This window comes from Papio anubis, chromosome 20 (assembly GCF_008728515.1).
Source record: "Papio anubis isolate 15944 chromosome 20, Panubis1.0, whole genome shotgun sequence".
In the NCBI taxonomy this organism is placed as follows: Eukaryota; Metazoa; Chordata; class Mammalia; order Primates; family Cercopithecidae; genus Papio; species Papio anubis.
Window position 1 is genome coordinate 2,937,126 of NC_044995.1, and position 13,786 is coordinate 2,950,911.

A 13,786-nucleotide genomic window follows, 5' to 3' on the forward strand; every position below is an offset into this window, starting at 1 on the left:
CACAGCCCTGTTGTGATTCATTCCCACCTGGGCCTTGTTTCCTGAAGCCCACATCTGACCGCTGACCCGAGAGAGAATGCCGTCAGCCCCCACTCTAAGAGCCCTGAAAGCCCATGCCTGCGCGCATACACACACACACCCTCTTTGATTTGATTTTCTGTGGCCTGGGTACGTGCCCACTCCCATTGGCACACCCAGACCCACCTGCTGGCCCAAATCCCCATGCGTGGTCTACGCTGAGACACTTGCAGTTGCACACTGGGAACCCCACCCAGGAAGGCCAGAGGAGGCCTCAGCCCTCACCACTCTCTGGCCACTGTGCTAGGTGTCCCTGACATGAAGGAGGCAGTGACAGTTACGGGCCCAGCTCTGGGCCGCCACCAGGGCTGGCGAGTGTTATTGTCAGGATGATGCTGTCCTTCCTGTGTTACAGAGGGGGGCTCGGAGCAGGCTGTCATTGACCAGAGAGCAGGTGGCAGAGCCCTAGGGGGACCCCAGGTCAGCCTGACCCTAAGACCTCAGTGTGGGAGGGTCTCCACAGCCTGGATCCCAGGAACCCACAAGCCCAGGGCCTAAGCCACAGTCAGCTGTAATAGTAACTGCAGCAGCTGACAGTGACAGTGACAGTGACTGCTCGGGCCCTGGGCTCGTGCCTCAGGTCTTCCCTCCAGCTCCAGCAGAGCGCCCCCACGCCTTCCTGCCGCCCCACCCCTTTGAAGATGAAAGATGTGTAGTGGCTGGGCACAGTGGCTCTCTCCTGTCGTCCCAGTACTTTGGGAGGCTGAGGCAGGATGATTGCTTGAGCCCAGGAGTTCAAGACCAGCTTTGGCAACATAGCAAGACCCCGTCTCTAAAAAAAAAAAAAAAAAAAATTGAAAACAGCCAGGCATGGTACGGCATCTGTAGTTCCAGCTGCTCCAGAGGCTGAGGTGGGAGGATTGCTTGAGTCTAGGTGTTTGAGGTTGCAGTGAACTGTGATAGAGCCACTGCCTTCCATCCTGGACCACAGAGTGAGATCCCATCTGTTAAATACATAAATAAATATGATGGAATATGGCAAGAGCCCATCTCTACCCAAAAAAATAAAATTAGCCAGGCATGGTGGCATGCGCCTGTAGTCCCAGCTACTCAGGAGGCTGAGGTGGGAGGATGACTTGAACCTGGGAGGCGGAGGTTGCAGTGAACCGAGATTGCCATAGCACTCCAGCCTGGGCAACAGAGCGAGATCCTGTCTCAGAAAAAGAAAAAAAAAATTGTGTGCCCTCTAGTGCATTTTCAAGTTGACAAGTAAAACTTTTTTCATAACCTTAAGTAGTTGTGAAGGATGGAATTTCTGGTTCTGGTGTGTTATGATATTGACACGTCCAGACGGCTGGTGCATCCCTTCCCTTCATATTTATCGTAAATTACATACAATAATAATGATTTGATGCCTTCCAATGTCTGGTTTAAGGAGATATATATATATATCTCTCTCTCTCAGGCATAGTGGCTCACATCTGCAATCCCAGCACTTTGGGAGGCTGAGGCAGCCAGATTGCTTGAGCCTAGGAGTTCGAGACCAGCCTGGGCAACATACTGATAACCCCCATCTCTATTTAAAAAAAAATACAAAAATGGCTGGGCGCAGTGGCTTATGCCTGTAATCCCAACCAACACTTTGGGAGGCTGAGGTGGGCGGATCACGAGGTCAGGAGATCGAGACCATCCTGGATAACATGGTGAAACCCCGTCTCTATTAAAAGTGCAAAAAAATTATCCAGGCATGGTAGCGGGCGCCTATAGTCCCAACTACTCGGGAGGCTGAGGCAGGAAAATGGCATGAACCCGGGAGGCAGAGCTTGCAGTGAGCCGAGATCACGCCACTGCACTCCAGCGGATGACAGAGCGAGACTCCGTCTCAAAAAAAAAAAAAAAATTTTAGCCAGACATACTTGTAGTCCCAGCTACTCAAGGGACTGAGGTGGTGGGAGGATCACTTGAGCCTGGAAGGTCGAGGCTGCAGTGAGCCACGATTGCGCCACTACACTCCAGCCTGGGTGACAAAACAAGACCCTGTCTCGAAAATAATAAAAATAAAAACAAGCTCTTCTTTTTCAGTCAGAAATTTCACATGGTTTCTTTTCATTCGTGTACTTTTGTATTTACAGTCCACATACCCACAGAATTCCATCTAATTTATATGTCGGCAACCAAAATACATACAGAAATTTACATGTTAATTTCCTGTGACCATAAGGTTCTAAATGCTAAATTGTTTTCTTCTGGATTGAGTTAATTTTGAAATTATTATTAGTGCACAGTTACTTTAAAATGTTCATCTTTTGGCTGGGAGCAGTGGCTCACGACTGTAATCCCAGCACTTTGAGAGGCCAAGGCGAGTGGATCACAAGGTCAGACGATCGAGACCAGCTTGGCCATGGTGAAACCCCTTCTGTACTGAAAATACAAAAAATTAGCCAGGCATGGTAGTGCACGCCTGTAGTCCCAGCTACTCAGGAGGCGGAGGCAGGGAAATTGCTTGAACACGGGAGGCAGAGGTTGCAGTGAGCCAAGACTGTGCCACTGCACTCCAGCATGGCAACAGAGCGAGACTCCATCTCCAAAACAACAACAACAAAAGAGTTCATCTTTTATACATTTTCATGAATAATTACTAAACCTTTAAAGTAAAAGAAGATGTTGCAAATGAGTCTGCAAAAGCACCAGACAAGGGTTCCCTCTGTGGTTTCATGTGCCCTTGGATGAATATTAATTGTTGCAGGAGTGAGTCAGGGTGCAGCATCAATTCTGCACTGGTTTTAAAGACTCAAGTGCTGAGAATCTTCCTTCATAAAGAAGCAGCTAGGCAAGGAAGGAGTTTTTGTTCCAGCAGCACCACTCACCTCTTGAGCTCCCACCAAGGTATGTGCCCAAAACCTCACTGTGAAGAGCTGCAGCTCTTAGCTGCACCTTCAGGGCTGATGAAATTCTAGGATTGGAGCCATCAAACTTGCAAAATTGATTGATTATTACAAATGTATCTAAGTGTTCAGAGGCACTTAGCATCGATTGCCACCTTAAGCTGCCCTTTGGAGCCAGGAGCCCCCATCCCCCCCACCAACCTGCAGCCCCAACTTTGCACTTTGGGAAAATAAGGCAAGAAAGGGGGTTGGTCTTTCTCCTGGGAAGTGGGTGGGGCGACAGTGCCAGGGCAGGACAGCCTGGCTGGCGGTGGCTTAAGGGAGGAACACAGGGAGCTAAGCATCTGGCAACTGGACCTTTACACCGTCCATGAACTTTGCGCTGTGGAAGTCCCTGGTGTCCCTCTTGGGGCGTGGCCCCTCAAGTCTGAGGACCTCCCTTCTGGGGCAGTGTTTCTCATCCCTGGCTGCTCGCTAGAATCTTCTGGTCTTTTAAAAGACCCCTGGGTTACCCAGGCTAGGTGACTGCATTTCCTGGGTGAGAGGGGTGGGGCTTGCAGGGGGCTCCCAGAGCGCAGCCTGACCCCTCTCTTCCCCCGCAGTGTACCACTGGGTGGAGATGCGGACCAAGATGCGCATCATGGGCTTCCGAGGCACGGTCATCAAGCCGCTGAACGAGGAGGCGGCAGCCGAGCTGGGCGCGGAGCTGCTGGGCGAAGCCACCATCTTCATCGTGGGCGGCGGCTGCCTGGTGCTGGAGTACTGGCGCCACCAGGCGCAGCAGCGTCACAAGGAGGAAGAGCAGCGCGCCGCCTGGAACGCGCTGCGGGACGAGGTGGGCCACCTGGCGCTGGCGCTGGAAGCGCTGCAGGCGCAGGTGCAGGCGGCGCCTCCACAGGGCGCCCTGGAGGAACTGCGCACAGAGCTGCAAGAGGTGCGCGCCCAGCTCTGCAACCCCGGCCGGTCCGCGTCCCAGGCAGTGTCTGCGTCCAAGAAATAGGAGCTTGCTGGACCCTGAATTTGGACATGGCCTATGTACCTAACGTGGCCTTCTTCCCACACCACCCCTGCCTGTGCTGGCCCAGTGGAAACCACCAGGATTTTGGTGCAACTTGGCATTTGGTTACCCCTGCTGATAAGAGCAGCAGTTACCTGCCACTGGGACCAGCAGGTGAAGTGTTGCAACATAGCCCTCTCCATCATCCTTCACCTCCTAGCCCCGACTCCAAACCAGGACGACCTGCAAAGTCCCAGCCAGCAGGACACCGCGGGCACTCTGGCAAATGAAAAAACGGAACCTGGTCTTGAGCTGAATCAATGTGTTATTGTTAACGCTCCCCCCCCCCCCCCCCCCGGTTTACCTGATCAGTGTTAACCTTTACCGGGACACTCATCTGTTACACTGGAACACCCCCTTCTCTTTGTCAATGGGTACAGACCTCTGTAAGGAAATGCAGTGTGTTGCAGTGGTCTTTTCTCCCCGTCACCTTCTAAGGTCAGCTCTAGCTGAGCATCACTGCTGTCTTTAGGAGAAAAAACAAAGGTGCGGCTGGGAGCCATGGCTCATACCTGTAATCCCAGCACCTGGGGAGGCTGAGGCGGCCAGATCACTTGAGGTCAGGAGTTCCAGACCAGCCTGGCCAACATGGTGAAACCCCATCTCTACTAAAAATACAAAAATTAGCTGGGTGTGATAGGGTGCGCTTGTAATCCCAGCTACTCGGGAGGCTGAGGCAGGAGAATTGCTTGAACCCACGAGGTGGAGATTGCAGTGAGCCAAGATGGTACCATTACACTCTAGCCTGGGCGACAGAGCAAGACACCATCTCAAAACCAAAAGTTAACTAGGCGTGGTGGTGGGTGCCTGTAATCCCAGCTACTTGGGAGGCTGAGACAAGAGAATTGCTTGAACTTGGAAGGTGGAGGTTGCAGTGAGCCGAGATTGTACCACTGTATTCCAGCCTCGGTGACAGAGTGAGACTATGTCTCAAAAAAAAAAAAAAAAAAAAAAATCCTGGCCGGGCACGGTGGCTCACGCCTGTAATCCCAGCAGTTTGGAAGTCCGAGGTGGGCGGGTCACTTGATGTTGGGAGTTTGAGACCAGCCTGACCAATATGATGAAACCCCGTCTCTACTAAAAATACAAAAATTAGCCGGGCATGGTGGCATGTATCTGTAATCCCGGCTACTTGGAAGGCTGAGACAGGAGAATTGCTTGAACCCGGGAGGCAGAGGTTGTAGGGAGCCGAGATTGCACAATTGCACTCCAGCCCAGGCAACAAGCAAAACTCCATCTTAAAAAAAAAAAAAAAAAAAAAAAACCTGGCTGGGCGCGGTAGCTCACACCTGTAATCCCAGCACTTTGGGAGGCCGAGATGGGTGGATCACCTGAGGTCAGGAGTTCGATACCAGCCTGACCAACATGACAAAACCCCATCTCTACTAAAAAATACAAAATTAGCCAGGCGTGGTGGCACATGCCTGTAATCTCGGCTACTCGGGAGGCTGAGGCAGAAGAATCGCTTGAACCTAGGAGGCGGAGGTTGCGGTGAGCCGAGATCGTGCCATTGCACTCCAGCCTGGGCAACAAGAGCGAAACTCTGTCTCAAAACAAACAAACAAACACAAAAGGTCCTGGCCTGCAGTCAATCCATGGAATCATTGTACCTTCCCTTGAGGCCCCAAGTGAACTATTCCAACAGAACACTCTCATCCTTGAGTCTGTGGCACGACCCACTGGAATGGCGCTACAGGGTCTTTTCTGTGAATGTCCTCCAACCCTCTTTCCATGGTGAGAAATTTGATCCTAACTAGGGCTAATCCAGCCTGTCCTTCTGCCTCAGCCCCCTATTTTCCTGTCCTCAGAGTCCCTGAAGCTTGTACTGTGTGGCATGTCCTTTCTTGCCTTCCCCACCTTGCTCAGCATTTTTCAGGGCCCCAGTCGAATCCAAGCCCATGAATTCAGTTGTCACATCCTTCATCCTCCATCCGCGTCTCCTAATCTGTGTGTTCTTGCTTTCTTTCCTCGGAGCTCTGGACTGACCCGACAGCCCGTCTTCATGTAGCGGTACCCTCCTGCCTCCATAGCCCCCAGTCCCACCCCCATCCTACCAATTAGGCCACCAGTTGGCCTTAACTCCTTGATTAATTTCCTGGGGCTGCCATAACAGGTCACCAGTGGGTGGTGAACTTGATGGCTTCAGTCTAACAGGAATTTAATTCACACAGTTCTGGAGTCCAGAAGTCTGAAACCAAGGTGCTGACAGGGACACGCTCCCTCTTCCAGCTCCTGGTGATTCCAGGCCTTCCTTGGCTCTGCCTCCAGCTTCACATGGCCTTTTCCCTCTTCTGTTTTGTCACTTACCAGAACACCTGTCATTGTATTTAGGGCCTATCTTGAGTTCAGGGTGATCCCACCTCAAGACCCTTAATTACATCTAAAAAAACACTTTTTCCAAATAAACTGTCATAAGTACAGGTCCTGGGGGTTAGTATGTGGACATGTCTGTTGGGGGCCCACCATTCAAGCTATCAGCCCATACTCCTCCTCACCCCAAAAGTATGCTGGCGTCCAGGTGCAGTGGCTCACACCTGTAATCTCAGCACTTTGGGAGACCAAGGCAGGAGGGAACTCTTTGAGCCCAGGAGCTGAAGACCAGCCTGGGCAACACAGTAAGAACCCATCTCTACAAAAATAAAATAAAAATATTAGCCAGATGCGGTGGTGCATGCCTGTAGTCCCAGCTACTTGGGAGGCTGAGGCAGGAGGATCACGCAAGCCCTGGAGGTTGAGGCTGCAGTGAGCTGTGATCCTGCCACTTTACTCCAGCCTGGATGAGAGAGCGAGACCTTTTCTTAGAAAAAAAGTACCCTGGGACTCCCGCCAACCCTGCGGGCCATTTAGCCTTCCCGCTAGCTGAGAGGAACAGTCTAGGAACCCCCTCTTTGCTACTGGGTTTCTCTTCCCGGATCTGCCACTGAAGCAGGGGGCGGGTGGGTCCCACTAGCCTGCAGTCTGCCCTTCCGACTGTAGCTGTCTCCTAATTAGAGGAGCCGCAAGATGATGAAGGCATCCTGAGGCTGTATCTGAGAACCATCATGTGGATCTCCACAATGGGTACAGAGCTTATTAAAATAAGCTCTGATGGGAAGGGTTCTGATGGGGAGAGGTCCAAGAGTCACCCTATGAGGTGGGGAAACTAAGGCCAAGGGTAAGCAAAGGGACTTGCCAGAGATGCCACAGCCAATGAGGGGCTGACTGCCCAGGGCGGTGAAGTAGTAGGGGCAGAGTGAGGGGCTTGTATTACCCTAACTGCAGAGTGAGGAGGGAGAGGCGATGGCTGAGCAGAGGCTGGGGGGGTGGCGATCTCTACACAGAGGCCCAGGCCGTCCCAGAGGTGGCGTTGACAATGGGAGACCCTCTCTATCCCCTCTCAGAGCAGCCCTGGATCACACCTGAGATCATAGCATTGTGTAAAAGGGGCAACCATTCCACCTGGGCCCGCTCTCGGGAAGCTGCAGGTGAAAGTGGGAGGGCCGGGCTTTCCCCCACTTCCGTCCTCACCTCCCTTCTCTAAGGAGGTAAATATGGCCCGGACCAAGATCTGCCCAAATAGAAAGCCAGGAAACAGGTTCTGAAACAGCTTTTCTTTTCTGTTCTGTTCTTTTCTATTCTTTTCTTTTTTTTGGAGACAGAGTCTAGCTCTGTCACCCAGGCTGGAGCGCAGTGCTGCGATCTCGGCTCACTGCAGCTTCCACCTGCCAGGCTCAACCAGTTCTCCTGCCTCAGCCTCCGGAGTAGCTGGGATTACATGCGCCCACCACCCACGCCTGGCTAATTTTTGTATTTTAGTGGAGATGGGGTTTCACCAGGTTGCCCAGGCTGGTCTTGAACTCCTCACCTCAGGTAATCCACCCACCTCGGCCTCCCAGAGTGCTGGGATTACAGGTGTGAGCCACTGTGCCTGGCCTGAAACAACATTTCAGTTCCTTCTGGAAGAGGGGGAGAACTTGGAGCAGAGGGAACTGATCGAGTGGGTCCTGAGTGGGGCTATGTTTAAAACTGGGACTGACCCAGGCGCGCATGGTGGCTCACGCCTCTCATCCCAGCACTTTGAGAGGCCGAGGTGGACGAATCACATGATGTTAGGAGATCGAGACCAGCCTGGCCAATATGGCGAAACCCCGTCTATACTAAAACTACAAAAATTAGCCGAGCGTCGTGGCACATTCCTGAATCCCAGCTACTCGGGAGGCTGAGGCACGAGAATTGCTTGAACCCAGGAGGCAGAGGTTGCAGTGAGCTGAGATCATGCCACTGCACTCTAGCCTGGGTGACAGAGTGAGACTCTGTCTCACACACACACACACACACACACACACACACACACAAAGACAGAGGTGGGAATGTGAAGACAGGCAGGAGCTCCAATTCCTGACCCCAGCGCCATCCTGACCCGGATGGAGTGCTGCTCTCACATCTCAGAGACTTCGTACTCAGTCCTGCCCTGCCCTGACAGGTGGCCAGTCCTCATGGGCAGCAGGGCCATCTACTTCCCCCACTGCGGTGCCAGGGGTGGCCGGGGTGTGTGGAAATGGAAAGAATGTCCTTTCAAAATGCAGGAGGCCAGAGGATGGTTCACTGCTCGTGTGTTCTACTAGCTAAAATTGTGTATACCTTGCAATGTGGGGAGAGGGGTTAGAATAAATTTGTAAATGAAGCTGATTGTCTTCAAGTTGATGCATTCTTTTTTCATATTTAAAAAGTCCTTGGGGCTGGGCGCGGTGGCTCACGTCTGTAATCCCAACACTTTGGGAGGCCAAGGCGGGTGGATCACCTGAGGTCAGGAGTTGAAGACCAGCTTGACCAACATGGTGAAACCTCGTCTCTACTAAAAATCCAAAAATTAGCCAGGCATGGTGGCGTGCACCTGTAGTCCCAGCTACTCAGGAGGCTGAGGCAGGAGAATCACTTGAACCCGGGAGGCCAAGGTTGCAGTGAGCCGAGATCATGCCACTGTACTCCAGCCTGGGCGACAGAGCGAGACTCCATCTCTAAATAAATAAATAAATAAATAAAGTCCATGTCAACCTTAGGAAAAAATATCCTTTATTCTTTCACTCGAAAAACTCACTGAGGTGGTGCTGCACCCGGGCATGGACCCAGTGTCCTTGGTGGAGCATCTCCCGCAAAAAAAAAAAAAACTCGGCCGGGCGCGGTGGCTCAAGCCTGTAATCCCAGCACTTTGGGAGGCCGAGACGGGCGGATCACGAGGTCAGGAGATCGAGACCATCCTGGCTAACACGGTGAAACCCCGTCTCTACTAAAAATACAAAAAAACTAGCCGGGCGAGGTGGCCGGCGCCTGTAGTCCCAGCTGCTCGGGAGGCTGAGGCAGGAGAATTGCGCGAACCCGGGAGGCGGAGCTTGCAGTGAGCGGAGATCTGGCCACTGCACTCCAGCCTGGGCGACAGAGCGAGACTCCGTCTCAAAAAAAAAAAAAAAAAAAAAAAAAAACTCACTGAGTTACCCACTCTCTGCCCCACCCCGTGCTGGGGTCACAGCGGTGACAGAGGCAGCCCCAGCCCTGCCCTCACCCAGTCTTACTTACAGATGCTCACACATACATTTATTTTCCAGTGTTCCCTGCCCCACCCCATAGTTGTTTAGGAAGCAGGGGCTGGGCTGAATGCAGACTCCCCCCTCCGGGGTGACTCAGGACTATAAAACCATCCATCCCAGCTCACAAAACCCTGGGAGGTGCCCTGAGGGCTGTGCCTCTCCCATCTCCTGGTAGGCTGTGCTGTCCCCCTTGTTGGTTTCTCTGTAGGGCATGCCCTTGCCTGGAAGGGGGAAAGATGGCTGAGAGCCACCCCAGGAGAAAATGGACTTTACATAAGCCCCAACCTGATCTGTTGGCCCACGGAGCCACTCTTGGGCCATTCGCTGTGTTCCTGAGTGGCGGGCTTGGGTCCCCAGTGGCAATGGCTTATAGCTGGAGTCGGTGTGGACAGAGAGAGGAGAAGCATGGCATCTCTGAGTGTATTGAGGATCGACTGCGCCAGGCTCCGTTCTAGTAACTGGGAACCAGTTGGGAGTAAGCAGAGGCCCTCACTGGAGCCGACGTTCTAGTGCCAGAGAACGGCAATAAGGAAGGAAAGAGTGGTCGGGCGCGGTGGCTCACGCCTGTAATCCCAGCTCTTTGGGAGGCTGAGGCAGGCTGATCACCTGAGGTCGGGAGCTTGAGACCAGCCTGACCAACATGGACAAACCCTGTCTTTACTAAAAATACAAAATTAGCAGGGCGTGGTGGCGCATGCCTGTAATCCCAGCTACTCAGGAGGCTGAGGCAGGAGAATCGCTTGAACTCGGGAGGCGGAGGTTGCAGTGAGCCAAGATTGCACCATTGCACTCCAGCCTGGGTAACAAGAATGAGACTCCGTCTCAAAAAAAAAAAAAAAAAAAAAAAAGGGAAAGATCTAATCCAGCACGGGGTGATGAGGACTGAGAGGAATAGAGGCAGGGGAGGAGTTCCGGACTCATGGGCACTGCTGATCTGGACAGGTGGGCAGGGAGGAGGCAGCGCTTCAGATGGAGGGAGACAGAGGGCTGTGAGTATCTGTGAAAGTCCTAGGACAGATGTGGCGTTGGCCTGTTCCTGGAACAGCAAGAGGTTCTAGCTGTCAGAATAGAGCAGTGGCGCGCTGACCAAGGCCTTCGGGCCAAATCAAGGGGACCCTTGCTACCTGTCTTTGTAAATAAAGAACCCAGGCACTCATTCGTTTCCGTGTTTTCCACGGTTGCTTTTGCAGTACAGTGACAGAGCTGAGTATTTGCACAGAGATCCTAGGGCCCTTGTACTCTCTGGCCCTTTACGGAAAAAGTTTATCCTCCCCTGGAATAGAGTAACCGAGGGGAGACGCTGAGCGAGGGGTCCAGGCAAGCAAAGGCTGCCCCTTGCCTTGATTGGCACAACTGTGGAGGTCATCCCAGCTCTGGAGCCCCCACAGGATCACTCAGGCCTCTGCTTCCACCGCATCTGGCTTCAGCTTCCCCCTCTGCGGAGTCCTCCCTCCCTCCCTCCTTCCCCACAGGAAATATCCCCAGCGCTCAGCAGTAACCCCCACTGCGCGCAGATCTCAGAACCTCCACCTCAATCTACAGCCATGTGCCACAATAAGAAGCAGAGTTTTAGGCCAGGCGCGGTGGCTTACGCCTGTAATCTCAGTATTTTGGAAGACTGAGGTGGGAGGGTCACTTGAAGTCAGGAGTTTGAGACCAGCCTGGCCAACATGGTGAAACCCCGTCTCTAATAGGAATACAAACATTAGCCAGGTGTGGTGGTGCACGTCTGTAATCCCAGCTACTTGGGAGGCTGACATAGAAGAATTGCTTGAGCCCGGGAGTTGGACGTTGCAGTGAGCCAAGATTGCACCACTGCACTCCAGCCCAGGTGCCAGAGCGAGACTTGGTCTCAAAAAAACAAAAACAAAAAAAATTAGCCCCGCATGCTGGCACACACCTGTAGTCCCAGCTACTTGGGGAGCTGAGGCAGGAGGATTGCTTGAACCCAGGTAGTTGAGGCTGCAGTGAACTGAGATCACGCCCCAGCACTCCAGCCTGGCGGACAAAGTGAGACCCTGTCTCAAAAAAAAAAAAGCAAGGCCGGGCGCGGTGGCTCAAGCCTGTAATCCCAGCACTTTGGGAGGCCGGGACGGGCGGATCACGAGGTCAGGAGATCGAGACCATCCTGGCTAACACGGTGAAACCCCGTCTCTACTAAAAATACAAGAAAATTAGCCGGGCGAGGTGGCGGGCGCCTGTAGTCCCAGCTACTTGGGAGGCTGAGGCAGGAGAATGGCATGAACCCGGCGGGGCAGAGCTTGCAGTGAGCCGAGATCGCGCCACTGCACTCCAGCCTGGGGCACAGAGCAAGACTCCGTCTCAAAAAAAAAAAAAAAAAAGCAGAGTTTGTATAATCCATCGTGTGCATATTTATACAATAATTTACAATTCTATGTATTTTAAAAGTGTACAATTCATGTATTATGTGACATACAATGGAGTATAAAATGTGTATTTTATGTCATGTGTAACATAAATCGTATATTATATGTAGTATATATGCTTATGTACATATCATTGAAATGAAAGTTTCATTAATTACCCTTAATATTTGCAGTTCAGTTTAATATTGTCTGTTTTATTATATTCCATTTCATGAAGAATAACTACAGATATATGTGCATTGTATTACTTAATATATATTATAAATGTGTGAAACCCATTATGTGCGTTTTATAACACATTGATGATATGTTAATATCATACATTATATATTATATGTCTTGTTAGAATAAGTTTCTCTGAATAATAATTGCTCTTATGTGTGATGGGCAACTTTGTTACTTTTTTTTTTGAGACAGTCTCGCTCTGTCACCCAGGCTGGAGTGCAGTGGCGCCATCTCGGCTCACTACAACCTCCGCCTCCCGGGTTCAAGTAATTCTCCTGCCTCAGCGTCCTGAGTAGCTGGGATTACAGGTGCCTGCCACCACACCTGGCTAATTTTTATGGGTTTTTTGTTTGTTTGTTTTTGGTTTTTTGAGATGGAATTTTCCTCTTGTTACCCAGGCTGGAATGCAATGGCACGATCTTGGCTCACCACAACCTCTGCCTCCCGGGTTCAAGCGATTCTCCTGCCTCAGCCTCCCAAGTAGCTGAGATTACAGGCATGCGCCACCATGCCCAGTTAATTTCCTATTTTTGTTTATTTATTTATTTTGAGACAGAGTTTTGCTTTTGTTGCCCAAGCTGGAGTGCAATGACATGATCTCAGCTCACTGCAACCTCCACCTCCCAGGTTCAAGCGATTCTTCTGCCTCAGCCTCCTGAGTAGCTGGGATCACAGGCGTGTGCCACCATGCCAAGCTAAATTTTATACTTTTGGTAGAGATGGGGTTTCTCCATGTTGGTCAAGCTGGTCTCGAACTCCTGACCTCAGGTGATCGGCCTGCCTTGGCCTCCCAAAGTGCTGGGATTACAGGTGTAAGCCACTGCACCCGGCCAAATTTTGTATTTTTAGTGGAGACAGTGTTTCATCATGTTGGTCAGGCTGCTGTCGAACTCCCGACCTCAGGTGATCCGCCTGCCTCACCCTCCCAAAGTGCTGGGATTACAGGCATGAGCCACCGCGCCTGGCCCCCATCATCCCTTTTTATGGCTGAATAATAGTCCATTGTAAGGCTAGAGCACAATTTGTTTATTCATGCCTCTGCCAAACGTTGGGGTTGTCTCCGCCGCGTGGTGGCTATGAATAGGGCTGCTATGAACGTGCATGTAGCGTGCAGTCTTTTTAGGCTTAGATCGTTTGTCTCAAGAGCAGTGAAGCATCATGGGAAGGGCATGGGCTCTGATCCCAAAATACCTGGAGTCAGTCCCTAGCTCTGCCTCAGTAGGGTGAGCTTGGGCCAGCCACTGGGTATCTTGTGCCTGATAACAGAACTTCCTTTGTAAGGTTATTATGAAAGTGAATCAATCAATACATGCAAAACACTTAGGAAGCTGCTTAGCACAGAGTAAACAGTTGCAAAATGACTCTGCATTGCCAGCAACAGGAACCTTCCTGGGCTAACTGAAGCAGAAAAAGAACTTACTAGAAGGATATCAGGTAGCTCACTGGCTAAGAAAACCAGCAGGAACCTTGACAGGTTTATAGTTAGAGATGCCGATTCTGTAACAGAGACCCAAGATGTGTAATGATACTGAGTGAATGGAGTTTACTTCTTGCTCTTAAAACAGTAACGATGGCCAGTTGCAGTGCTCACACCTGTAATCCCAGCACTTTGGGAGCCTCAGGCAGGAGGATTGCTTGAGCTCAGGAGTT

General features: G+C 51.6%; 1 protein-coding gene across 2 annotated transcripts in view; it reads left to right on the top strand.

Moving 5' to 3' along the window:
• The window catches only part of OPA3 (outer mitochondrial membrane lipid metabolism regulator OPA3), a 57,681-nt gene that overhangs the window by 27,334 nt on the left and 16,561 nt on the right, over nt 1–13,786 (top strand). Inside the window, exon 2 of one of the 2 annotated variants that reach the window (XM_003915729.5) lies at nt 3,506–4,355. The exons of the other annotated variant lie outside the window; for it this stretch is intronic. Within the exon in view, the coding sequence (XP_003915778.1) occupies nt 3,506–3,903 (398 nt within the window). The 3' untranslated portion in view covers nt 3,904–4,355. Of the gene's footprint in view, nt 1–3,505; nt 4,356–13,786 lie in introns of those variants that run through there. 2 annotated transcript variants of the gene reach the window in all.